Source organism: Hydra viridissima, unplaced genomic scaffold (assembly GCF_058129835.1).
Source record: "Hydra viridissima isolate aposymbiotic clone 2 unplaced genomic scaffold, HvirCarnegie_v1 scaffold_2, whole genome shotgun sequence".
Classification (NCBI taxonomy): domain Eukaryota; kingdom Metazoa; phylum Cnidaria; class Hydrozoa; order Anthoathecata; family Hydridae; genus Hydra; species Hydra viridissima.
Window position 1 is genome coordinate 10,387,556 of NW_028324301.1, and position 27,887 is coordinate 10,415,442.

Below are 27,887 nucleotides of genomic sequence, written 5' to 3' on the forward strand. Positions count from 1 at the left end.
TTGCTTTAATATTTACTTATCAATTAATTGCAACAAATGGGTTTGAGCCTCTAGTTAAGTATTTTGGTCAGACGTACATCAAAGAAAAATACTAAAGAAATAAATCTGATTAAAACTTATGCTTGCATTCATTTACATAAATCTATTAGTTTAAATTTCTAAACATAAAAACATGCCAATGTTTTAATGAATAAAATATTAAATTAAATATTCAGTTCTTTTATTTTCTTTTATCAGTATATTTTTAAACAGTTGATAATTTTTAAAGAGATTAAATAACAGGTCTAAAGATTTTCTTAAAGCCAAAAAATTTTAATTTGTTAGTTTGCATTTTCAATTAAAAGCAACCTTGTGGTTGCATTAAAAGTAAAGATAAAAGAGTTTCACTTGCTGTTCAACAAAGTTATAGCTGATATTTTTATGGTTTAGAATAAGAAAAATATTCGGTTTGGTAATCAATGTACACTTGAATCTTTATTTCCCACATATGTTGGACAAATGGATTTAACTTCTAGTCAGTTTTTAACTCCAAAGTAAGCTATATATATTTCATTTTTATTCTTTAGATTGTATTGATAATCAATTCTATTTTAACTTGGTTTGTTTTGGTGAAGCTTGTTGCCCAACTAGTTACTTAAGTCTTATTGAGCCAATACAAGAAAATTTTTGCAATTTAAAATGACTTAATCATTAAATCACACTGTTATATATCATAATTAAAACTATGTAATTTAATTATATAAATGCAACAAAAATTTTAAATTTTTATTTTGAGTTTCTGAGTAAGACACTAGCTAATGATCCCAGCTATAATAAGTATATAAGCTAGATTTTTATTATCTTAAGAATTTTTTCTCTCTGATTCTCCATGTTAAAATCCCAATTTTTTTTTTTAATTTCATGTGTTGATAACATTAGTTACTACAGAAATTTATTTTTTTCATTTTGATGAAAAATTGTTGTTTAGAAGTTTTATGAATCTTTTAAAACTTACAGTTCAATAAAATAAAAAGCTTATTTTCATATCATTCAATGTAATTAGAACCTTTTTTTTTTTATCTTTTTTTTATAAATTTCTAATGGATTTCTTAATACACTCAATTTAGTATATGGATATATGTTCTGAAATAGTCCTTAAATAGAAAATAAAATACAATTATCATGCTTTTAGTATTAAGTAAATAACCTTATAATTATCCAGTTTTGTCTTCATGCTCAACAGCAACAATTTTTTTTTAGGAACTTTCTGTGCCAATCTCTTTTGAATGAAAGAGAATCAAAGACGTTTAACTGCCTTGCTGAGAGTTTTTTGATTTTACCAGTTGATCAAGGAAACATGAGAATTAAAAATGTAGCGTTAACGCTGAGAGTGAAAGATACAAGTTATAAAAATATGGAAATTAAAATGAGAGGGAGTAATGAATCTCAGGTAAGAATTGTTGGTAAGAATATCTTGATTCATGTGGGGATGATAAATAGTGTTGGAGACTATTTAACCATAAAAGTATTAGTTTTAAATGATTTTTTTGAAATGATAAGATATTGATATTTTTGTAATTAACATGATTATTTAGAAAATTGATAAATTGAAATTTATTCATATACTTAAAAATTACCTAATCTTCAATCTTCGTTTTGAAACTAGTTGCAGTTTCATATTTAAGTTTTAAGCATCAATTTTAAGCATTAAATTTTAATGGAATCAGTTTTTTTTACATAGTCTTCAAATATCTCTAAGACAAAGTCATTAAATTTGTTTACAACCAAATAATTTATTTTTTTACAAATAGTTTATAAACTTTGATTATTTGTAATTGCTGAAAAAAAAAATTTTTTTTAACTCAGAATTTTTTTTCAGGTCTTAAAAAATGCTGATAGCTATGATCTACAAGTTAATCTCTCTCTTGTTAATATTCAAATAGAAAACTTTTTGAATCAACATTTTAAAGTTGAATATGCTAAACTAAAACCAAATTATAACAAACTAGATGAACTTTTTCCAACTGACTTCAATAACGCTAAATTGTCAGCACTGCTCAACCCTTACCAGTATGTTGAAGTTATACTTTGGTAAGTTGAAATTTATTTTGGTATAAATGTTTTTTACCATGTAAGTAGTATGAATTGGTTTAAACATTCTGGTTTATTATGATTGTTAGGCCTGATGACAGCTCATTCTTTGTCCTCCAAAAGTTTCAAAATTCATCTGAACATTCAGCAGGATATTTTAAAGTCATTACAACTGATAGTGATAAAAAAATTGTGCAATTCAAGCAGAACTTTCAAAATAAGATAAATGAAGAATTTCTTAAAAATTCCCCTGAATGTAAGTATGTTAAATGAAAAATAATGTGTTAGTTTTGTAAAAAAAATTACTTCATAACTCTCAAGACTCTGCTCATAAATTCTTTTTTTTTTCTTTAGTTATAAATATTTTTTCTATAATAAAAATAAAACATTATTAGTTATACTTTAATTTTTATATTAGTAAAATAATTGTAACAAATATTTTATTCTAATTTTCTAAACGAAACAGTTTCTGTTTGAGTTGACAGATTTAAGTATTGAAATAAATTAAAGTTAATCTTATCTGGGATTGCAATTTATGTAATTGTTTTCAAAGACTTAGATTTATGTAATTGTTTTCAAAGACTTAGATAAAATTTGTAAAGTTTTTTTAGTCTGTATATTTGAAAAGGGAAATCTTTTCCTTTGGTTTTTTTTTTCTATCTTTGTAATAAGTTTTTTTATCTTCTTTAAAAACAATATATATTAAAGCTAATAAACAAATGGGAATTTGTTCGATATATTGCCAAATAAATGCTGATAAATATTTTCAGAAAAATTTAGCTGCAATTTCATTAAATATTTTTCCTACGTTTATGTTTTGTAACCATTTGAAGAAAAAAAAAATTAATTAAGAGTGTTAAAAAAATGTAACTTGTTATACATACTACTATTTGTGCATTGCTGCACTCCTGACATAAGAAAGATTGTTCCTCTGTCATATCCTCACCTCAAACAAGAATTAACTTATTTAAGACTAACTAAGGTGGGATCCTCTCTCGGCAGACCCAAATGAACCATATCAGAAGTTGCCCAAAACTGACCCTATCCTGCAAATGCTTCTCTCATACATTTTGTGGGTCTGACGTAGAGTGTTTCATAAAGTAATAAGAAGCAGGCACATAATTACTGCAGAATTTGAAGAAAAAGGACTCTAACAGGTGCTGAGAGAGCAAAATGTGAAGTTCTCTATTAGCTCTCTAAATTTGCCAAACAAACCTCCAAGATATAATCATTTCCTTAGAGTTGAAGTACAAAGATTTTCATACTGATTCAGAGATTTTCATACATAGACTCAGAGTGTTTTATTACTAACCAATAAGAAACAGCCAAATAATTACTTCAGAAATTGAAAAAAGAGGACTTAACAGAGGATGATAGAATGGGAATGAGGACCCAAACATCCCTCCTACAGATTATCATTTCTCCAGAGCTTTGTACAACTTTATGAAGAACAAAAAATTTTTTACTGAAAATAAACTTAAACAGGAGTTCTTACCTTGCCAGAACAGATTTTTGGGAAGGTGATTAATGTAAATAATAATCCTTTTTGTATTTAGATTTTCATATTGAACATAAACTGAAACAGGAGTTACAGTTTATGTTCAGTATGAAAACCCTTTTAGTTAATGTTAAGGATGAATTTCTCACCCTCCTAGAAAGGTGACTTTGAATAATAAACAATTGAATTCAAAATATAGCAGACCTTATCAATGGGCTATTTTTTTCTGAATTGTTTTTGACAGACTTAAAATTACTCAATAATTTTTTTTTTATTACATCTGACACTAAGCATGTCTTTCATTCTTGATTTGGTAAATTTTAAATGAAAATCTTCTCATTTATACAAAAAATAATATAAAAAAAAGCAAATACTTCATGCAATCCTTTTACACTTTCCTCAGATACATTTTTTTCTGTGAAGGTTTTAATTACATGACATAAATTAAACATGCTTGGTTTTAGTCATGTCACTTAGTTAAATCCTTTATCACTAGCTAAATAGTGTAAGTGCATATTGATTTTTAAAAGTATTGGTGAAATTTATATGTTTTGTGTACATCTTTAAAGGAGGATCTTTAAACCTAAAACATATAATTTATAATTAGGGTGAAATAAAAATGTTCTTGTGAGAAGACGTCAGTTCTTCTTTTGTAAAAAAATAATATAAACTATCAAAACCTTATTAGCTATTATCCAAAGTATGTGCCATTATTTGTATCAATCTTGTAAACTTATGTTTACCAACTAGTGCAGCTATGTAGGAGTATATTTTTCCACAAAATTTGTATTATTTATCTATTTGTTGTAGCAGTTTTCTTTTGTCTAAATTAATGCTGCAGGAAATTTTGGGATTTAACTATTTCCCTGTTTGTAAATGTCAGTTAAAATGCATAATTGGTTGTTATTCTCAGGTTTTTTTAAAAGTCTCAGAGGATCATTTTCAATTTCCACATGATATTTTTTAGAAATTTCATGCACATTTTAGTTATAAACAAATAAAAGTTAGTTGTTGAATGTTTTTTTGTCATGTTAGGTTTCTCCTCTTGCACATCAGAAATTTCTATGATTATGAGCAGCAAACATCGCAATCTCACTCAAGACTTTATAACAGAAATGAATACTGTGATAATGCCTAAAGGAGCAACTTTACGGTGGCGTCAAACAGATCACAAATCTATAAAATCAGTTTCTCTAGACCAACGTGGTAATGGAATTGTTGATAAATTACCAAATGAAATAGGATATTCTGCTCTATTTTCTCAAGAAGGGGGGATGTTACCTATAAAAGTTTATTCATATGATAATATAACAGGTACTTCATAGACATTGTTTTTTCTCAATTTATATAAACAACAAAACCGGTTTTTTTTGGTAGTTTAAGTTTTGTATATAATTTTTTAAATGCATTTACTGTATTAAATGCTCATTTAACAGCTCTTTATGTTTGTTATTAGATTTTTTGAGCACTAAGTTTCTAACGGTTTTTTTCTGTTTTAGGATCGTTTTCAGATATTATTAATAATTTCCTAATGCCTTCTACAACGTTTGATAATGAGCCTTATAAATCTATTTTACAAAAAAGAGTAGTGTTTAAAGAGCTTGTTTTTAATGAAAACAGTGTTTCACTTAATTGTGAAGTTGACGAAGATTGGAATATTGTTAACAACTTGGTTAATTTGAGAGGAATGAATTTAACAGTTGAACTGAAAGACAATAACCAGTTGGTTTCAGGGAAAGGAGATATCTTAGTTTTAGGAAAAATGGTGTGTTGCTTTCTATATGACTTAAACACAACAGTATTTTTATGAATTTTCTGTAGTTTTTTTGTGCAAAAGTTGTAGGAAAATGCTTACAGTTGTAGATATTTGCCTTTAATATATTTATATATACAAGGGTTAAAATTCAAAGCAATTGATGAAAGTAGAATGTTTTTTAAATACCTAAACTATTTAGGTCGTTGCTAAAATAAAAAAAAGTGGCGATGGATTCAACCTAATTGGTGATTTTAGTGTTAACAACATGAATGATTTGACATCAGCTGCCAGAAATGTGTCTTTTTTTCCTGAAAATGAAAACCATAAGAACTTTGAACATTTGAAAAATCTACCTTTGTCATCCTTAAATTTGGCTACAGCATTGACTTCTGATGTTTTAGTGTGAGTAAATAATATTTTTTTATTTGCATACAATCTTTTTTTTTCTGACCTTTAACAATGACTTCCACTTACTTTTGCAATGTATTTGACATTAAGTTAACAGCTGTAAGTCAACACTAATGTTCAAGAGTTTCTGTAGCTTTGTTTTTATACTCTTCAATGACAGAATATCTAAAAGATTGCTAACTAAAGGCAAAACAGTTAAAAAGAAAAAGTTCTACATACTTAATGATACTTAGAGCCCTGCAAAATTCCCTATCTGATTTTTTTTAGTTCTCCAGCTTGCTATTGGTAAAACAATTGTTACAATAAATGTGATTGCTAATAATTCTTTTTGTTGACTTATAAAGCAACCAGCTCTAAACTTCCGTACAAAACTTTTTCATTTGCAGTTTTATTGATGCCTAAACCTGTCAGCCTTTCAAAAGAGTGCGCTAACAAAAGTTTATTTGTCACTCACTTAAATTTTATGAAATCAAAAAGATTTCATCTGATTTAAAGTTTATGAAGTTTATAAATGTAATACTTTTATAATCTGAATGATGTACTAAAGTATAATGGAAAAAATATTTAAATGAATATTATTAATCTTCTGTTGAGTTGTTTATAAAATAATGAAACTAAAAGCTGTTTTGTTTGCTAGAGGGAAATAAATCAGCATCTGCAATGTGGTGTTCACAAAGTTTATGTATTGTTATAATTTTACTGTATTATTTTTAAATCAAGGTTTAAAGGTGCTTCATTATCATATGCAAATGCTGAAAGTAGTGGATCTCCATCAAGCACATCATTAGATATTATTGTATATAATAAAAATAGTAACAATCTGGATGAAGCAAGAATGTTTGTTAAAATTTGCCAAAAAAACGTCTTGTTTGAAAAGTTTTTTGAAGAAGTTTTGAATGTTACACTGGAGGGGGTTCCTTGGTTAGCATTTGAAAATTTGTGTGAGTTTTTGATTTTATGTGCTGGAAATTTTTATTCATCATATACTTAACAGTTCTAAAAATATGTTTTAAAACAACTTTTTTCTTATATCTAAATTAAAGTTAGTTACTGCTTGCATGGCTGCAGTGTCTTTTATGCATCAAATCAGTATCTAACGAAGTAAAAATTGAGAAACCTTTTAGATTGAAAAAGTTTTTTCCTCTACTGTTTTACCTACATTAATTTGTCAACAGCACTTTTTACTGCATTCATTATTTTAAAATTATTTCAGGTTTTATCATTGCAAAAGAAAAGAGTAATATTAACACACCAACATGGGTAAAATTGGCAAATCCAGGTTTTTACATAACCTTTTTTTTAAAATTTAACAAAAAAAATGTTTAACTACAGCAAAAGTAAAAAAACTTTTTAAAAACTATGAAATGTAAAAATACTTTTTTTTAGGAATTCATTTTTCTGGAAGTATTTCATTTCAACAATCTAACTGCGAAAGGGAAGGTCAAAATATACAAGATATTTGTTATTTTATTCAAAACAACTCTGAAATATTTTCTACTTTTGGTAAAGGAAAAGGTAGGTGTTTTTTTTAGTGTGCAAAAAAAAACAAAACAGTTGTTTTGAAACCTATTATGTATTTTTTTTTTCAGTATGAGCTCAATTATTTAACTAATTACATAATTTTAAGTACCTTTATCTATTATTTTGTTAAGTACCTTTTTTGTAGGCAGCATCTCTCAAGCATCATTTGAATTTATTGCAAAAAATAAACTTCCTAGATCAGAATATGAATTAAAAGAAAATCCAAATTTAAAAGTTAAAAATCCTTTTATTCGTTTGAAAGAAGTATTTCAAAAGACGTATGAAACTGTATCAGAAAATAAACCAGTGTCTTCAGTCAGTCGTCATCACAAAAAGCATACTAAGCATCATAAAAAACAAGAAGTGCAATCAGTTAAACAAGCCAATGCTGTTAAAAAGCCAGATATTATACGAATGATTGGACTATCTGTTGAAGGTGGTATAGAGTATATTGACTCAGCTATTAGCTTAAGTTCTGAAGGTACTTTTTTTTTTTTTCTGTTACACAGTGTATTCATAGATAATTGTTGCTTTTATATTGATTATTTCTATGTTAACCAATAGTTATGTACAGTTATTTTAAATTTCTAAGGGTTTTAAACTATTTTAGGTATAATTACAAGCTCTGATTCTGGTCAACTTGTTCTTAGCTGTGAAGATACTGAGTTTAACTTGACTAGAGAGTCAAGTTCAGATGTAGAGAGTCAAAAACCTGACAGAATTGTGACGTTTAAAGCATACCAAGGAAAAAGTATTGCAAAGAATAATGTTTTCTCCATTTTCGGTAAAAATTTTAAACTTAATCTTCATATTTTCTTTTATCTCATTCGAGAAGTGTAAAAGATTTTTTGTAAATGATTTAGCTTTTTTTTAATATGATCAAGACTTTTAATCTTTTTTTGTAATTGATATGGTAAAGGTTTTAAGTAAACTTCAAACATGGTTTGAATTCTGCCATTTTGATAATACCAATTACACAATATTACCCTATATGAAAGTCATGTTAAATATTTCTGGTTTGTGTTAAAGTCTACAGTAAGTTGTTGAAGTTTTTTTGATATTATCTCATCTACAGTAAAAAATGAAATCAAATTTACTGTTTTTTTTTTTTCTTTTTTTAATTTTTCTGCTGCTTTAAAAAATACTATAAAGTTTTTTATTAAAATGTTTTAATACTAACTAAGCACTTTTCTCATATTTTAACTCCCATGTTTCTTTTTATTGTGACTTTTGAACACTATAATGCTTTCCTCGTATTAATATCATCCATGACACTTGTACAACAACAAAAGTAATTTATGTAATATTTATGAAAGTCAATTTGATTGATATAGTAAATATCAGTTATATATTGTTCATATACAAATCAGCGAACTTCAAGTTACTCTGAACATACTTTTATGCAGGTCTTCTCTTTGTCACCCACCCACAATAAAAGTGTTTGTCTCATGAAGCCTGCTTTTTATCCACATTAGGATTAAAAGCAGACTTCATGAAACATTGTGCTGCATCCAACAAAAAATTTGCTAAGCATTCCATGTAACCATTTGCCTTTGAAGCACTTTTTCATTGCAAATATTTTTTGGTGAAGCCTTTAACTGTACTCATCACTTACAATACCCATATTAAGATAAAAAGTCTGTGTGTGACATCAGGAACTGTACTTTCAGGAACATGTTGCATTCAAGAGATTTGTATGGTAGTAGTAAATCTTGAACAGTATTAACATATTTTGGAGAACCAAAGTTGCCATAAAAATCTGTGTTAATTGAACAGAATGCCTTTCAAGCAGCCAATCAAGTGCTATCCAATGTGTGCTGAAAAATGTTGTCATTATTTAGCTACCTTATGTCGGAAGATGGGGTGGTCACTAGCTGGGTAATTGAATGAACCTAATAATTTGGTTATTAAGAAATTTTAAAGTGCTAGGACTAGAATTGGCTGTCAAAAATATTTTAACCCCATGTCAGGGAATGAAATTACTGAAACTTTTTGCAGAACAAGCTAAATGGTGTTGAGTTTACAACACTATGCCCAGAGATTGAGATTAACACACATAATTAATGCTTGTGACTAACATGATTACAAGGAGTTCCTAGAATTGTCAGTTAAGTGTTCATTGTTTAGCTGTGTTTCAAGCAGATTTTGCTAAAACCATTCCAACTAAATGTTAAGAATATGTTGAGTTAGCAGGTTGTAACAAAATGCAAGTAGAAGTCTTTTACTTCTGTTGCTTACTTTCAATAGTCTTGTTAGTATTTTGCTTCTGATTATTCGAAACATTCAAGTATACTAGTAATTTTTTATTGACCAGATAATAGCTATTCTCATTAGAAAATGCTTTCAAAAGTTTACAAACTCAGTCTGAGCAGCCAAATTTCTAAAATTTTGAATTCAACTATCATCACAAATACTTGTTTGAAACCAGGAACATTTGGTGCTCTTTTTCTAAAACAATCCAATGGTGAAATTAAGAGACCAGAGTCCAACATGTTTGGGAAATAACTTAACCATCAATTTTTATCAATTATTAATATAGACTTTTTTTTTGGAAGTATTTTAAATGCCAATTACTCCTTTTCTAGAATGGTTAGCTAACTAAAGTAATGTTTTCATGAAAAATCATGAAAACTAAATAGATTTTGTTTCTTTAAGGTTCTCTCTCTTTTTGTTTCAGTTACTTAAAAGCTTTGAAATACCTGGTGTGGTGTCTGCTTATAAAAAGTATTGTTAAAAAGCTCAAAAATTGTGATGAATTTTTTCAGGCATTTATAAAGTTTTTAAATTTCTTGTTTACAAAATTTTCTTTTCAACTAAAAACTGCTTAGAATCTTTTGTAATTGCATAATGACACAACTTTAAGATGGGGCTCTAACTATTAACAGTACCACTATTATTGGTTTTATAGTGGTATAAAAACTGTTTTATGAGTTTAATGTCTGTTAAATACTTTCTTTGTTTACTGCATATTTATGATTTATAATTTTTTTTTCTGTCTTTTCACCGAGTTACAAAGGTTATTTCATGTAATAGATTCTTCACTGAGTAATAAATTTTTTCACTGGAAAATAGTTTGTTAAATTGGGTAATAGTTTCACTAACTAGAATACATTTTTACTATGTAATGGATTATTGAGTTGAAAAGTTTGAGACCTGAGAATAAGATTACCCACAAATGTCATTTTTCATGTTAAATGTTGGCCTTTTCTTAGTTTTACAGAGCCGCTTGTCCTGAAAATTTCCTCACCCAAATTACTAAAGATTTTAAGTTAATCTTAAAATACCAGCCATTTTTGCCAAGAATATTTCCAGAAGATTTAGAAGTTTAGACTATTAAGGACTTTAAGTTCAAAATGCCAAATTTATTTTGCAATCTATTAGTCTTTTATCTTAACAAGCTCCTGATAAACCCTTATGTTTGTTAAGTTAAATAGTTATTGTGCAGCAAACTTTCTTATTTAGCATTAAACACCTGAAAAGTGACAAACAACGTAATTTGCTAAAACGTATTTCTCAACTAGAACAGTTTCCCTGCTATATATAAATAATTATGTAATGATCTGAGTCCTAAATATTTTGCTCTAAGTTGAGTTTCCCTGATGCAAAAACCAATAACTCTATAAGTTTTTAAAAGAGTTAATTTCCTATTATCAAAATTAGAGTTGAATAATTTCCTAAAAGTAATAAATAGGTTAGAATCAGTTACATTTTTATTCTTAAATATTTTTACAAACAGTTTTATAGTTCTTTATATACAGAGAATTCTTAAAAAAAAAAAGTTTGGTTCCTTATGAAAAGAATCTTCCAAAAGTTCTGCATGGCTTTTTTAAATTTATTTTTTCATGTTTCAAAAGAGCTTTTTAAGACACTTTTGAAGATAAACTTTTGTTCTGTTTCAGTAGAGTTTTTAAATGTGTTATAAGTGTAAAAAAAAATGAAATACTTTTTATGGTTTTTGATAAGTAAAAACATTATATACGTCTTTATTTATTTATTAGATTTTGCACCTCAAATCTCGATAATATTCAATGAAAGAAATTCAACTTTTCTGAATGGACACTTGTCCTTAAACTTGGCAAATGTTTCAGAAACCTATTTTTCAGCATTGACTAAATCATTTGAAAACTTTAAATCAGTACTAATGTGAGTTTTTTGTTATAATTTATATTTATATTTTAAAATTTTGCTATAAAAATTTAGTACTATGATATTAAATATTTTATAACTTTGTGCTGTATGATAAATTTATTTAAGAATATATATATTTATATATATATCATGCATGGAGTTATAGATGATGTCATATTATTTAAATTGTTGTTTATAGAAGTTTAATTTTTTCTTTAGAAAATTTCAATTAGAAAAATTTTATGAGGAAAGCTTCATATTTGCTGGTCTTAATTTTCATAATTCATCTTTACTGGTTTGGACTGCACAAGGCTAGAAAATTGAATTTTTTATTTTTTATTTTTTACAATAGAAGCATTTTTTCTCATGATACATTTATGATAATTGAAAGCTTAATAATACACTTTTTACTGTAAATAAGATTTGATTCACCAAAGGGTAATATTTATTTAGATTCTGTAATTGTTGATGCTAGCAATCGCACTGCACGAGCTTCAATTTTAACTTTGTTTGGGACTGCAAATCGATTTTCTAAAGCAGTTGATTTCAAGATGGAAATAAAGCGATGTTTTTTAAGATATGAGGAATGGCTCCCAGTATTAAATGTTTCTAATGGCAATTTTAAAATGTTCCACAAAAAAGATCGTTCCAAAGGCCGTAAGTGTAACTTTTGTTGGAAATTTTCTGCTATATTATTTATTACTACAAGTTTCAAATGTGAGAATTTTAAAATTATTTCCTTTTTTTTTTAGCAAAATTAAAGTTAAACTGGAATTTTTGCCAAAAAAATTTTGCGCCTGTTTTGACTGGATCACTTGAAATAATAGGGTTTTCTAACAAAACAATTCTTCCGATAGAAAGAAATGGTCACTTCAAATTAGAAAACAAAGTTATGTTTTTTAATGAATCAAAAAGCTTTGTTCTCCTCCAACAGGAAGATGAATTGACTTCTTTTGAAGCTATTAATCCTTTAGTAAGAAGCACTTTAACTATACAGTAACATAACATGTGTACATAATGATGCTGTTTTCTTTTTTAAATCAGTTTATCTTTTTTTTTTCAATGATGATATACGTGTCTTTAAGCAATTAAATAAAGTATTTCAATCAATAATTTTATTTAGCTTCATGTAAGCTTGATTGATGAAAGTTATGGGGATGAATCTCACATTGTAAACACAGTGGAAAGCCATTTCAAAAGTTTAGCTGAACAATTTGTTAATGCATATAGTGGAACTTTTTTTTTGCTGCAACAAAAAGCAGCTGAAGATCTTTTGTATAATCCTGCTAAAAGTGCTGCAGATGCTTTAGAGCCAGTAAGCAACATGATTGAAAATCAAATTTTAAAGTTAAATGAGATCAATAGCGTTGCCAGTCAAGATTGCATTGAAACATGCAGACAAAGTATAGGTATTTGGTCATGAAATTCTTTTTACTTTTAAGTGGTTTTAATTTCTTTTAATTTTTGTTATTTTCTCTTTAAGAAATTAGAAAGTTTTATTATAAAAAAATTCGACAAATTCTTAGAACATTTTTCAACTCCTTTTGAAAAAGTCAAACTGGTTCATAAAACACTATTTAAATGGCGCATGATCATTACATTAATTAAAAAAATAAATATTTGTGTTTAAGTAAACTTAGAAATATATATATATATATATATATATATATATATATATATATATATATATATATATATATATATATATATATATATATATATATATATATATATATATATATATATATATATATATACACAGTGGTTTTCATAAATTTAGAAGCACTCATATTTGAGAATAGAAATTTTTAGTTTTTTAAATGAAAAAAGATTTCGGTTTAGTTTTCTTTCTATTTATTAGATAAATACATACAGAATACAAATTATAAAAAAATTTTACAAAAAAAATACAAATACTAAGTAATATTTAGCTACAACTACACGATATTAAAAAGTTAAGACAAAAAAAATAATTCATAAATTTAGACGCACGATAGATTAGGAGGCGTAATTTATGAACCAATCAATATTTTGTGTATCCACCTTTTGCTTTAATACAACTAAAAACTCTTCTAGGCATAGACTCAACAAGATTTTTGCACATCGCTTCTGGGACCCTATACCAGGTATCCTTAAGGACGTCTTTCAGCTGGCCAAGTGTGGAAATTTGAACCTTTGCCAATTCACGGTCAATCCAAGCCTAAATGTTTTCAATCGGGTTCAAATCAGGTGAGTATGGTGGCCACGGTATTGTCTTGATATTATTATCGTTAAACCACTCCTTTGTATAGTATGCAGTATGTGCAGTAGCGCTTTCTTGTTGAAGTTTCCATGGTTTATCATTGAGCATAAGCAGGTCAGTTGATGGAATTAGGTTGTTTTCCAGTACTTCTACGTATATTCTGGAGTTAATTCTTCCGGTGTATGTTTGGCACATACCAACACCTTTGTAATTGAAGCATAATCAGATTCCTATTCATTTTTACTGGTTTGGACTGCACAAGGCTGTACAAAGTGGAGGAGGCCCAGAGTCTCCTCCACTTTGTACAGTCGGTCTAATGTACCTGGTGTAATAATTTCCGTTAGCTATTCTTTTGACTGTTATGTTAGATTTGCAATTGATAAGCTCAAAGTTACTCTCATCACTCCACATAATGTTTTCAATTGTTCTATTTCCCGATACCTTCTTTCACGACACCATTTTAGTCTCCTTTGTTTATCATATGGATGCAGGAGCGGTTTCTTCAAAGCAGAGTAGACTCAAATCTTACATTTGATAAGTATTCTGCGGACTGTGGTTTGAGAAATAGATGTATTTCGCATTGTATTGAATTCTGTGGTCAATTCTTTGTAACTAATTCTTGGATTAGCTCTGACTGCTCTAAAAAGGGCTCTATCGTCCTTTCTGGTGGTTGACAAGGGTTTACCTGGCCTCGTTTTCTTGCTGGCACCACCAGTGTGAAGAAAGTTTTGCTTCATTGTCCGAACGCATTTCTCAGAAACTCTAACCTGGCAATTTCTCTATTACTTTTGGTTCCTTCTTTGATGTGAGCAATAATTTGCCTTCTTTCACCTTGAGTGATACGTCTTTTGCCCATTTTTCGCGTCTTTTTAGTGCAAAACTAAGTTAGCTTTTGTTTATTTATTAAATAATGATTAACTAATTCCAGGTAAGTCATATTTGCATAAGGTTTTTTGACAAAATCAATTAATTTAGGCCTATTAATGAGAAATATGGGAAAAAAACTTCTAATTAACTATCAATTAACAAGATGTAAGACTTTTTAGATTGTGCGTCTAAATTTATGAATAAAATAAAGTCAAGCTTATCAACTAACGTTTTTTTGTTAATTGGTATAGAATGAGTAATAAGCCTCCTGTAAAAAAATTAAGGTACTCTAATAGAGTTTCACTTCCTCTATTAAATTATATATCAAACATAGCGGTAACACTTTTATTTTATTTTTATTTTAAGTATTTTCTTACATATATGTAAAAAAAAAGAGTGCGTCTAAATTTATGAAAAACACTGTGTGTATATATATATATATATATATACACTGCCGCTCACGGAAGTTAGGACAATGGAGATTTTTTCAAAAAAGCAATATTAGCATGTAATTACGTTATAGAATTTTTGATTTATATTAATAAAAGTTATATTTTTTATACATTTTCAATATAAAATATATTATTAGTCAGTTTTATGTAATAAAAATTTACAAAAACCATTATAATAATTAAATTTTCTTTTCGTCAAAAAAACCACCCTTTGATTTAATAACTGCTTTAACTATTCTCGGCATTCTTTCAATTAATTTTCTAATTGTTTCTTTCTGAATATTAATCCATTCCTGTTCTATAATGTTCCATAAATGAGATTTTGATGTTGGACATACAGTTCTAATTTTTCTATCCAGTTCATCCCAAAGTAACTCAATGGGGTTGAGGTCTGGGCTTTGGGGAGGCCAGGTCATTACACGTAATACATTTTCAGCTTTTTTTGATTCTAAATAATTTCTACATAACAATGCAGTATGTTTAGGGTCATTATCATGCATCAGAATAAAATTATCTCCGATTAATCGAAGTCCCGAAGGGATCGCACTTGTTTCCAGGATATCTCTATAATGTTCTTTTCTCATTATACCATCGATTTTACGCAAATCTCCCACTCCACCCAGAGAGAAACAACCCCAAACTATCACAGAGCCTTCACCATGTTTTACTGTTGGAACCAGACATTGAGTTAGCATTTTTTCTTCAGCAGATCTTCTGACGTAAACTCTTCGCTTATTTCCGAAAACTTCAAATTTTGACTCATCGGTCCAGAGTACTTGTTTCCATTCATCCATCGTCCAATTTTTGTGGAACTGTGCCCAACGGAATCTCTTCTGTCGATTACCTTTTCGTAGATATGGTTTTCGGATAGCAACACGACCATGCAAATTAGCTTTTTGCAACCTTCGTTTGATTGTACTGACAGAAACTTTTTTTTCTCGATCACAGTTGAAAATAGCTGTTATTTGTGGAGCAGTTAACATTCGATTACGTTTACTGATGACTTTTATACGACAGTCATCAGTTTTTGTTGTTATGCGAGAAGGACCTGGACGATTTCTGTCTTCCAAACTTCCAGATTCTCGATATCGACAAATTGTATAGCTAACTGTTGATTTACTAAGATTTAATTTTTCAGCTATTTTTCTAACTGTATAGTCTTCTTGAAGCAAAGTGAGTATTGCTGCCCTTTTTTCTACACTTATTGGCTTACCTTTAGGCATATTTTTTTCAATATTTTGAATTTACACTAAAAAAAATAAATTTAATTACACCTTTTTATATATTTTTAAAACACTAACACAAAATACACAAAATATCTGCATATAAAAACTCAGTAAACAATAGAAATACTAGTTAAATGACAAACTTAAAAGATTTGAATCAATAATGTAAAATACAGGTTCATACGTGAATTTAATATGTTTCTGGGTTCTCTGTTTATTAATTTAAAATTTTTTTACTTTTTTACTGACTTTTACTTGCGTGTACAATTTATGTTATTTTAATGTATTTACATTAAAATAAACTTAATTTAGAACTTTTTTATACAAGTTTTATTTAACTTGATTAATTTTTATATAAACATGAACTTTACTAATATAAGTTAATAATTTTATAACGTTATTACATTTTAATATTGTTCTTTTGAAAAAATATTTTTTGTCCTAACTTCCATGAGCGGCAGTGTACATATATATATATATATATATATATATATATATATATATATATATATATATATATATATATATATATATATATATATATATATTAGGGTGTCCCAAAAAAAAAAAAAAATTTTCCTTTAGTTTTGTGTGTAGTTTTGTCCGTTAAAAGTGAAAATAAGATGATTTTTGGAAAATTATAAAGTTTGACCCCCGCCCCGCCCTTCTTTTAAAGTTTTTACCCCCTCTGCCACCCTTTTTTTCAAAATTATTTACTTATAAACTGTGATTTTAGGCTAAATATATAAATGTATTATTGCAGCTAAATATGTTTTGTATCACTATTAATTACTATTATAATTCTAATCTATGTATCATAGCTTATTTAGTAAATGTAATTTGTTTCAATTCAATGACTCTCAAAAATTACTAAATAATATTACTCGCAATGTTTGAGATGAGAAAATTTTTTATGATTTTTTGTTAATGTTACATACATTATTCAAATAATTTATAATTACTTTTTATCTACAGATATAATAGCATATATAAAAAATATTCGATCAGTTTTGAGGAATAGTAAATTGAGGAAAAAGGATGAGAAGTTTGATAATATTATTGGTAAATTATTACCTACCCTTGAAGCAAAGATATATTGTCAACTTCCAACAAATGGAGATGTTGTACGCCATTATCTTTATCTTACAAGATTTGATTTGAAATTAACTGGTAAAAAAGAAGTTGCATCTGTAGTTTGGGAAAAAGTTAATGTTTTTTGGAAAATGGCCGGAATTCCAACAAAACAGAACAAAGACATTGTTAAAATGATATTGCATCTGATTCATCTTAGAGAGAACTTGATTAAAAATGCAAAAAAAAAATGTTATCAGCTCAACTTCTCAGTTTTACTAATAAACTGTTATCGTTGTTTGATATAGCAGCATCAAATGCAGAAAATTTGATAAGAAAAGATACCTCGCGTAGTATCAATAGTCAGATCTCAGATATAGATTTTCTCTTAGATCAGCATTATTTTAAAAAGCAATTTTCGGACCCATTAGATAAGAGTTATGCTATGAAAGTGAAAAGAAAGGAGGAGAAAGAGAAACATAAAATCAAGGCTATTAAAAAAGAGAAATCTAGAAAGGAAAACATAAAAGAAAAAAGTTTCAATGTATTGGCAGCATTTGATAATGAAGACAAAATTCATAATAAAAATAAAGAAAGCTAGACAGAACAAAAAAATCAAGATATTAGAACACCCTAAAGTTTCATTAATGGCTGATAGGTTAAATCTATCCAACAGAGAAAGATCTGGGATCATTTTAGCTGTAGCTGAAGCATTAGGTCACAATTTAGATGAAACATCTATCTCAAAAAGCACAGCAAACAGATCAGGTAATCAAATTCAACAGCAAGTTTCAAATGATATTAAGAAAACATTCATTTCACCCATGTACTCTTCCATTCACTGGGATTCAAAGCTGGTATCTGAGGTCGATGGTAAAGTGGAACGTTTGGCTATTGTGGTAACAGGAAAACCAAGTGCACCTGAAGGGAAATTGTTGTGTGTATCCAGGATTCCTGATACAACTGGGCGAAGTCAGGCAGCAGCTACCATAGATGCTGTAAAGGCATGGAAACTAGAAAAAACGCTTGTGGCAATGATATTTAACACAACTCCATTAAATTCAAGTTGGATAAATGGTTCTGCAAAGTTAATTGAAGAACACTTTAATAAAAAGATACTTTGGTGCGCCTGCTGACATCATATTTTTGAAAGAGTTTTGTCTTCTGTTTACTTAAAAGTTTTTGAAGAATGTAGATCTCCAAATTACGAGCCATTTAGACACTTTAAAAATGAGGTATGACCTAAACTTTCATTAACTTCAGATACTAATTTTAGAAAAATAAAAATCGAAAAACCAGTATTAAAGACCAAGCAAGCAGAAGTAATAATTTTTTTTTCTAGTTTACTTAACCGGAAATCTCGAAAAATATTAAGAGGTGATTATCGAGAATGTTATCAACTTGCTTTGCAATTACTCAATCCAAAACAAATATACAGTGGCACAAACCTGGAGTCTTCCATCATGCTAGATGGATGTGTACAATCTTGTACACATCAAAAATGTTTGCTTTTGCTGACCTGGCAGAGTATGAAGAAAGTTTTATAGAGAAATTATCACGGCTTTGTAAATTTGCTTTACTTTTTTATGTAAAAATATGGCTTATGTGCACAAGCACAATCGCTGCCCCATTTAATGACTTGGAATTCTACAAAGAAATGCTTATTTATAAAAAAGTTGACAATGATGTTGCTGTTGCTGCCCTGGAAACATTTAATCGGCATCTTTGGTATTTAACCGAAGAGATGTCCCCTCGTTAATTATTTTCTGATAAGGTATCTGATCGTGATAAAACTAAAATTGCTAAAAAAATTCTGAAAAATATAAAAGAAAACTGTGAACATGATATAGGCTTTCCGCAATTTCCACTTCTAAACCAGAGTACTTGTTTGACTGATTTAATTGGACCAAAATCAAGCAACATTCTAAATTTATTGGGATATCTAAACAAGGACGGTGGTTGGTTGGCAAAATCCCCAAAGTTTTGGCAAGCTAACACAAACTTTAAATACATGTTTGAGCATATCAAATCACTGAGATCTGTAAACAATACAGCAGAACGAGCTGTTGAACTAATTCAAGACTATGCAACATCTATTACAAAGATGAAGAGCAGAAAGAATTTCTTTTACGTGCAGTAGAACACCATCGAAAAGTTCTTTCTCACATAAATAAACAAGCGATTCAAAAACTTAATTTTTGAAAATATGCTATAAACAATCTCTTTTTTATTACACCTTTAAAATATTGTTATTTTGTTATTATAATTTTAAAAAAATGAGATTTTGAATTTTTTAATACTTATTCCCATTGTGCTTTTACATAATAAATTTATACCAATCATTTCTTTGCTTCTTTGTTTAATAATTTAGTATTTATCAAGTTTTTTGTTTTAATTAAAAATTATAATTTATAAAGTTCCATATTTAGCCAGAAAAAAATCATACGGCAAGGGTATTATGAGAAAGGATGGGGGGATGGGGGGGGGCAGTATGGTCATAAATCAGGTGACAATTTATTTTTAATAGACTTTTATTTTTATTTATTACAAAACTATTTGAAATTATAGTAACAATTACTTATATTGGATATAAATAGTAGATATATAAAAGGAGTATATTAAGGATTTTTTTGGGGCAAAAACACTTTAAAGGGGTTGAGAGGGGGTCAAATATGAAATTTTTTTGAAAATAACATTTGATTATGTTTTATTAAACAAAATTACACAAGAAAATTATAAAAAGTGCAATCATAGTTGATTATCAAAAATGATTTTAGTCCTATTTGTCATTTTTTTAGAAAAGAAAAACACGAAAAAAAGAGCGGCGGGGGGGGTCAAATATGAAATTTTTTTACTTTTTTTTTTTTTTTTCTTGCTTTTAGTAGATAAAAATACATATGAAACTGATTGAAAATCTAAAAATAGTTAAAAACTAAAAAAATTTATGTCATTTTGGGACACCCTAATATATATATATATATATATATATATATATATATATATATATACACTAGTATAAATGTTGTTAAGCTTTTTTTGTCATTTTATAAACTATTTTTTAATTTTTTTTTAAATTTTATTTTCACTATAACATTTTAATACTTGTTTTTTCCAGTGAAAATTCCTGGTATTGATGTTCAGCAGAATGCTGAAAACAATGTTATTTTCAATTTGAATCCAGAAGATAAGGAGGCAGTTAATGTCACATGTATTGCTGATTGTGAAATTAAAAAAAGTGTTGTAACCAAGGACTATGACTATAAGGTCAATGAAATCAAGGTACTATCTCTACCAAGTATTGATAAAGAAACTTGTTGGTGTTATTGTTGATGGTGTTGTTTAAAAACAACATTTTTTCTGTTGCTTTTTAAAAGTCCTTTGGGGGGGGGGGGGGGGTGTTATTTGTTTTATTAGAAACAAAACTACTCTCTGGTTAATGCTTTAAACCTTCTATTTAATGCCCTTTTCACCTTAATTTCAAGTATTTTGTGTTTTAATCAGATTCGTTATGTTTATCAAGTTGATGTTAGGGGAGGGGGAGGGGTTGTTATCAAAGTTTTGATAATTTATCTAATTACTGTTTTCTTTACTATTAATTACAAAGTTACGAAATATAAAAAGAATTCTTAGTTACGAAAGGTAAATAACTAAATAGAATTTTTCAATAATTTTTAAAGTTGGTTGATCAAGTCAGTAATTATAAAATTAGTTTAAATTTAATGCCGTTATAATGTTTTCTATTCTAATGATGAGCTTCAAATTTGATAAATCTTTTACCAGAGAAAGTTTACAGTTTTAAAAAAATCAAAACATCTTTTTGGTTCTTCAAAAGCTAAGAACAAATAAATACTTTCTATTACAAATCTTTATGATCAAATCAAAAGAAGAAAACTATTTAAATGCCTAAATGTCGATAATGCATTTATTAACTCGGTTTCTTAGCTTGTACACATTTTTATTTATTGTAGCTTTCTTTTATACAAATGCATGTAAAGAATTTAAACGCATTAAAGATAACTTCCTTTTTTCATTATTTACTTGAACCTTTTTTTTCAAAGAAACTTCTATTAATCTTTGATCAATTGGATAGCCAAGTCAAAGAAATTCACAATATATACACAAAGTATGAATCAGTAACCAGATTACATACTCAACGTTTCAATAAAGAAAAAGTTAAATATGATAATCTTTCAGTTATTATGGATGGAATTAACTCTATACACAGTCAATTTTTCAGAATAAGCAAGTTTGAAATTAAGGCAAAAGTAAGTAATAGATATCCTTTAATGTTTTTAGAAAACATTTTTCTATTTTTTATACCTAACTTAATGATTACTTAAAAAGAGGAACTTTTCTTTTTAAGCTTGCACAAATTGTTATGCAAGGGGACAACTGTGTTGAGAACTTCCAAGCTAGTTATACAATGTTTGAACAACCAGTCCGGAACTTTCAGTTATGTCAATGTTTTAATGGAGAGTATGCCACATACTTTGCAAAGAGTAAGTTTCAGTTGACTTGTTTTCTTTTTGTTACAATTTGGGACATTTTCATTTGATGAGCAAGTTTCCTCAATTAAACTCATACATAATATGTTTAAAAAATATTTTTTAGAGGTAGCTGAAAACTATTTCGGAAATCGATTTGATGACCTTGATGAGTTTTACAAATTTCACAGCAGCTATGTAGCGAGTCAAGAGGAGAATCTTAACCTACTAGAGACTTCATTAGTAGATTTCTACAAAGTATGAAGAGTTTTTTAGTTGCATAACAGTTTTGAACTTTAAAAGTTTTCCTTGTGATGTGAGAAGCAGTATTACATTTTTGTTTTAGAAATATGAAAATGCACCAGTACAATCTGCTGAGCAGTCCTCTGACCAGCGTTTTGTTGTTGAGCACAAAGGTTCTCAGCATCATTCGATCGCCAAAGACTTAACTGATTATCTAAGTAGGCAAACTTTGACTTTTTATACGCGATCACTTGATCTACCACAAATAACCTCAAGAAATCGTGCTCTATTAGAAGAGAATCAAGTCACAATAACCCGTAGCATGAAAACAAAAAAGGCTTTTTTGTATAGTTCACCTTGGGCAGCTCTAAGTGCTTTTGATCCCGAAAGCTCTTTCAAAAAAGCTGAAGTGGTTGTGCGAGCACTGCCGTCCAACAGTAAGAAGTTACTTATAACTTGCACTTCAATTCTTTGATGGTGTTTATTAAGGTGTTCTTACGTTTTCGAGTTTATTCATTGAAAATCATAAGTTATGCATTATTTTAATAAATTCTGTCAAAGTCATCTTTTAAATTACACATAAGGTATGAATTTAAACTTCATTTGTCTTCAGAATCTCACTGTAATGCCGTGACCGAGGCTGGAAATCAATACGTTGATTTGTACAAAAGCATTCGTTCGATTTCTGACTCTTACAGTCAGACTATTGATCAATTGAATGGAATCTTTCAATCAATGCAGAGAGAAACTAGCGCTTTAAAGGAAAAAAGAGGTTTACCTTTAAGATTTGTTAAAAAAGGTCTTTTTCTTTTATCTAGTATTGACATAATTTAGATCTTTGGACCTCCTATCAGAACAATATTTTGTAAATAGAAAAACTTTTCTTTTTTTCTGGAATGTAGAATATGCATTAAACTACTCATGCTTTATTACTCATTTGTGACTTCATTTCAGTAGCACGTTTTTTTAAAAAAGTTCTTTTTGTTAACTTTAAAGTTGGCACGTCAAATGAAACAACCAACGATCAGTTATATTGGATCAGACAGTTAGAAAAAGGTGAAGAGAGCTTTTCGTGCTTTTTTTTTGCTAACTTTTCATGTAAATGTTTTTTTCGTCTGAAAGATTCAAAAAATACCTTGGTATAGGAACTCTTCTTTGAATTAAGGTCTATTTATTTTCTGCTTTGAGTTCTCAACTCTTCAGACTTGAATGTTTCAGGCACACAGTTTTTTTCGGATTTGATAAAAAAGAAGCTATCGAAGTACAGCGCTAACGCTTTAACTTCGTTTAAGTCAAAATTTGAAAGCGCCTTAAAACGGAACGGAGTTCGAAATATCAACAGATTTGTTCGACAGTTAAAACAACAATTGCAATGGATTCGGACGTCTTCTTCAACTAAAAGAACTAAGGGATTGACTGCAGCTTCTAAGTTATCCGATGTAAGTTTGTTTTTGTTTTAAGAAGTTTATTTTTTAAGAGTTTGAGCGTTTTTCGTGTGCTACCACAGGATCTTGAAGAAATTGGTTTAAGTTCTATGTCCTTTGTATCATAGACATAACGTTTATTTTTTTCAATTATCTGATTTTTCATTATGTTGTTACATTATCGTAATTTAATTGGAACTGCAAAAGTATGAGCATTGAGAAACATCTCAGTGATGGTATTATTGCTTTAAGGTTGTCTTTTTGATTTTTATTTCAAATGTGATCTAAGACTTTTTATTGCAGGAGATCGTGGCCCTATTTAAAAATCCCAAGCTAAAATTAGATGAAGCTACCAATCGTATTAAAGTGATGGAAACCTATGTGACGAATATTAATGGAATGGTTCGCACTTGCAGATCTTAAGAATTGGTTTTACATAACTTTTACATGATTTAAAAAAGTATGCATAGAATGTAGCTTTGTTTCAAAATAAACAAAAAAAAAAAAATAGAAATCAATAAACATTTTTTTCTCTATTCTAACATTGTGTTGAGTTTGTTTTCTATAACAGGAATTGAAAGCAATGCTAACTCACCTACAATAACATTGTGGAAATAAACAATTTGTTGCATTGATTCTTACCTATTTGTGTGTGTCAAATTGACATTTGCGGTTAGGTTCTGCAAGTTACTATGTTTTTGAATATTCTCATTTTTGATATCTGCTAAATTTAGCCCTTTATCATTGCTTATGAACAGATCCTCGTAAATCATCCAAATATGAAATGTGTTCAGAAATACCTGTTAGGTGGTTGTTGTTAGACCTAGAGACTCTTTAAATGCATTACATTAGCAATCTTCACAAAATGATAAACTTTTTGAAGGTTTTTTTTTTTGCAAGTTATTATAAGTTTAATTGTGTCACTGCTTTTTAAAAACATTTCTAATTCTTTTTTAATTAAGACCACGAAAAATGATTTTCAGTTTTAACGTATCGTTAGCAGGAGATCACTTGTCATTTAACAAGCTTAAAACCTGGTCAACCTGAGCCTGTATCATGCAAGGTGTAAAATACGTAACAGAATCATTTATGATATATAAGATTAAACAATATATAAATAATATGTAACATAAGAATATATATTAATATATTTGCCAACCATACGGCGCATTAAATTAATGTCTTTTGGATCAGGGAAGTTGATATTAGAGTTCAACTTTGTAAAATATCACTTTTTCGTATGTCAAAGATTTCTTGCATTTGCGTGTACGTTAGATTTAACGCGATTTAATTTGGTAATTTTTATCTTGAAATATGAGTTTTTTGATCCCGAAAAGCTCTATTTTAGTGTATAGCATGTTTTTGTTTGATTTTTTAATTAAGTTTCATCACTTTTATCTTTTAAGATTTTTGCGCTGCTTTAATGTATATATAATATAGTACAAAATATATGTAAACAAAATAATAAAGATTAATTTTGTGTTGATAATTTTGACACTAAGTTACTATGTTTGGTTATATTTAGTATATAACATAAAAAAGTGTAATTTTAAATACGACATAAGTATTCATACACTTTGAATTATTTAGAGCTGTAAGTTTACTTTTTGATTTTTGTTGCTGGTAAGTTATTTAATTTTGTCAACGTAGTTCCATAAACGAGGCATTACAGATGCACGAACAAGATCTCCTTCTGCAGATTTAACTGCATTTCGAAGTGATGGCAGTAATTGCTTGCAAAACACACTCATTGGCCAAAATGAAACAGTAGCATGTAAAGTATTCTTCACATAATTTAGTTTTGCTTTATCAGGTGCACTTGTAGCATAAACTCGAGCATCTGAAATTGAAATACGCAAAACATCTTGAAGATCATTATTTCTTTTGATCATAGTAAATGCAGTTGACCATCTTGTCGGCATACTTTGTAGGCAAACAAGTTTAGACTTTTTCAATGTCATTTGATGTTCTAACATCACATGCTTTAAAACTTGCTTCTTTCGAAAGAAACCAGACACTTTCTTGTGTTGAAGGTGGTTAAAGTGAATAGAGAGAATCTTAAGTATATCTGTAGCCAGGAGTTCGAGTGCATGTGCCCCACAGCCATAACAAAAAATTTCTGGGTGATCATGTTGTAGCAGCTTCCATGCCTTTGTCATATTTGATGCATGGTCATATATAAAGGCAATAGGTTTAACATGAACTTCCTTAATTACAGAGTTGGTAATATTGTATATATATTCTGCTGAATGACGGTTGCATTTGGGATGAAATGACTTGAGAAATATTGGTTTTGGAGTAGAAAGAAGAATTTGTATATAATTATCATAACAAACATCTGACCATCCATCATACATCAAAACACACCCAAGAGACTTTTTTATCAGAATTGCATTTTCACTTTCAATCCGTAAATGCCACAATTTTAGCAAAGGCCCTGCAAGTTTATATCGAGATGGCGGATTCCAAGCAGGTCTTAGTTTTTTAAAAAACTCTATCCATAATGGATTATCAGTCATCGAAAATGCAGTTGCAGTTCCATAGATTGCTTTTGCAAAAGTTATTTCTAAATCCTCTAGGTGTTTCCGGTCACAAGTATCCATCCAGCGTTTTATACCAGGTAAATTATGACCTGATAATGAAGAAGATCTTGGAAAAAGTTCTGTAGCAGTTGCATCTACCGATAAAGAATTCAAAACAGATTGACTACTAGCAGAAGGCATTACTAGAGAAAAATCTACTCGATCACGAAAAACTGTATAACTATTATTGCTTACTATATTTTTATTCTCGTTATCAAGATCTTGGTCGTCTTCATCTTCAGTTGAACTAACAGCAATTTCTGCAACTAGTTCAGTTGACAATAAACTTCCTTTTATATTAAATTTCTGTTTGACATCATTTGTTACATTTTTACAGTTCTTAACTAGGTGCCGCTTCATCCGAGTTGCATTATTTACAAACTGCTTCCCACAGAAGATACACTCACCCAGCATTTTTTTATCTGTGATTTTACATTTGAAATAATTCCACACAAGTGTTTTCTTATTATTCACCATTTTTTTATTTTAAAATAAATATATATATATATTTATAACAACATACAATTATATAACAACATACAATTATACTATATATTATTATAATATATAACAACATACAATTATACTACAACTCTTTATATATTTATTGTATACAATAAATATATAAAGAGTTGTAGTATAATTGTATGTTGTTATGATTATGAGTATGCTGTTATGATCAGAACTCATTTAACTGACACTGCCATCTTATGCGCAGAGTTTACTAGAAAATTTCAAAATTTACCAGGGGGTAAATTTTCAAAATTTTCCGGTAAATTTACCGGTAAATTTTACCTTCGCAACACTAACAAATACACAACAAAATAAAATGCTGTCTAAAGAACTTAAAATGATACTAGCAATAAAGATCAGAGAAAACAAAGAGGTTCTTCTTGGGAACTTAGCATGTTTTAATTAGCAAACTATTTAAATAAAAATATGTATAATTACAGTTATATATATATATAAATGTGATTACATGTAATATATATATACATATATATATATATATATATACATATATAAATATATACATATATATATATATATATATATATATATATATATATATATATATATATATATATATGTATATGCATATATATATTTACAAGTGTTGTTATAGTATAAGTATGTAATATATAGCATATATTAACATAATATAAGTATGTAATTAATCAATCATATATTTCTAACTAAAGATTTTACATTCAAGTTTACACACAAATAGTTATAAACTAATTTGGAGTAAACTACTAATAGTGCTAATGATATAACAAGGGTTATAATAATGGCAATTTAATCATTATATTCAAAAACATTAGCAACAGCAGAGATATATAACAATATATAAAATTAACAATGATAGAATGATGTAATGTATAGTATATATCAATTTTATATATATGTAATATATATATATATATATATATATATATATATATATATATATATATATATATATATATATATATATATATATATATATATATATATATATACAGTATATATATCAATTTTATATATATGTAATATATATATATATATATATATATATATATATATATATATATATATATACATATATATATATATATATATATATATATATATATATATATATATATATATATATATATATATATATATATATATATATATATATATATACAGTACTGTGAATATGTTTTAGACCACTAACATTTTTTCAAAAAATCCCGGAGAATTCTTCTCTAATATTTAAGTTTGTAGCTCTATACTATAAACTTATTAAAAGATATGTATTTCAGACAAATACATGGAACAATAACAAACTTTTTAATGTCGAACTTCATAAAAAAACTCTTAATATCTACTATGTCCTCCTTTTGCCTTAATCACAGCTGATATTCGCCGGAGAATAGATTCATACAAA

General features: G+C 28.0%; 2 protein-coding genes and 1 pseudogene across 3 annotated transcripts in view; 2 read left to right on the forward strand and 1 right to left on the reverse strand.

The window, feature by feature from the left end:
- Positions 1 to 23,912, forward strand: part of LOC145188576 (uncharacterized) — a 37,405-nt gene extending 13,493 nt beyond the window's left edge. For both annotated transcript variants that reach the window (XM_090080732.1, XM_090080733.1), the window contains 26 exons: positions 430 to 533; positions 1,240 to 1,429; positions 1,859 to 2,070; positions 2,160 to 2,326; positions 4,604 to 4,882; positions 5,068 to 5,333; positions 5,524 to 5,726; positions 6,453 to 6,673; positions 6,946 to 7,011; positions 7,119 to 7,247; positions 7,399 to 7,734; positions 7,864 to 8,037; positions 11,252 to 11,396; positions 11,601 to 11,692; positions 11,835 to 12,038; positions 12,134 to 12,354; positions 12,505 to 12,790; positions 20,355 to 20,518; positions 21,298 to 21,504; positions 21,603 to 21,738; positions 21,851 to 21,981; positions 22,070 to 22,403; positions 22,580 to 22,738; positions 22,963 to 23,022; positions 23,185 to 23,405; positions 23,694 to 23,912. In XM_090080732.1, the coding sequence (XP_089936858.1) occupies positions 430 to 533; positions 1,240 to 1,429; positions 1,859 to 2,070; positions 2,160 to 2,326; positions 4,604 to 4,882; positions 5,068 to 5,333; positions 5,524 to 5,726; positions 6,453 to 6,673; positions 6,946 to 7,011; positions 7,119 to 7,247; positions 7,399 to 7,734; positions 7,864 to 8,037; positions 11,252 to 11,396; positions 11,601 to 11,692; positions 11,835 to 12,038; positions 12,134 to 12,354; positions 12,505 to 12,790; positions 20,355 to 20,518; positions 21,298 to 21,504; positions 21,603 to 21,738; positions 21,851 to 21,981; positions 22,070 to 22,403; positions 22,580 to 22,738; positions 22,963 to 23,022; positions 23,185 to 23,405; positions 23,694 to 23,813 (4,827 nt within the window). In that variant the 3' untranslated portion in view covers positions 23,814 to 23,912. The remainder of the gene's footprint in view (positions 1 to 429; positions 534 to 1,239; positions 1,430 to 1,858; positions 2,071 to 2,159; positions 2,327 to 4,603; positions 4,883 to 5,067; positions 5,334 to 5,523; positions 5,727 to 6,452; positions 6,674 to 6,945; positions 7,012 to 7,118; positions 7,248 to 7,398; positions 7,735 to 7,863; positions 8,038 to 11,251; positions 11,397 to 11,600; positions 11,693 to 11,834; positions 12,039 to 12,133; positions 12,355 to 12,504; positions 12,791 to 20,354; positions 20,519 to 21,297; positions 21,505 to 21,602; positions 21,739 to 21,850; positions 21,982 to 22,069; positions 22,404 to 22,579; positions 22,739 to 22,962; positions 23,023 to 23,184; positions 23,406 to 23,693) is intronic.
- LOC149891854 (uncharacterized) lies at positions 17,131 to 19,581 on the forward strand (annotated as a pseudogene).
- A 1,106-nt stretch (positions 23,913 to 25,018) lies between the features above and the next one.
- On the reverse strand, positions 25,019 to 26,440 carry LOC149891855 (uncharacterized). The gene has a single exon (XM_090078014.1). The coding sequence runs from the start codon at positions 26,384 to 26,386 to the stop codon at positions 25,019 to 25,021; it is 1,368 nt and encodes a 455-aa protein (XP_089934140.1). The 5' UTR covers positions 26,387 to 26,440.
- Between the last annotated feature and the right edge of the window lie 1,447 nt (positions 26,441 to 27,887).

Bases quoted from the DNA above. Each gene is read 5' to 3' on its own strand.
- LOC149891855 (XM_090078014.1), bottom strand. From the start codon at position 26,386: ATGCTGGGTGAGTGTATCTTCTGTGGGAAGCAGTTTGTAAATAATGCA.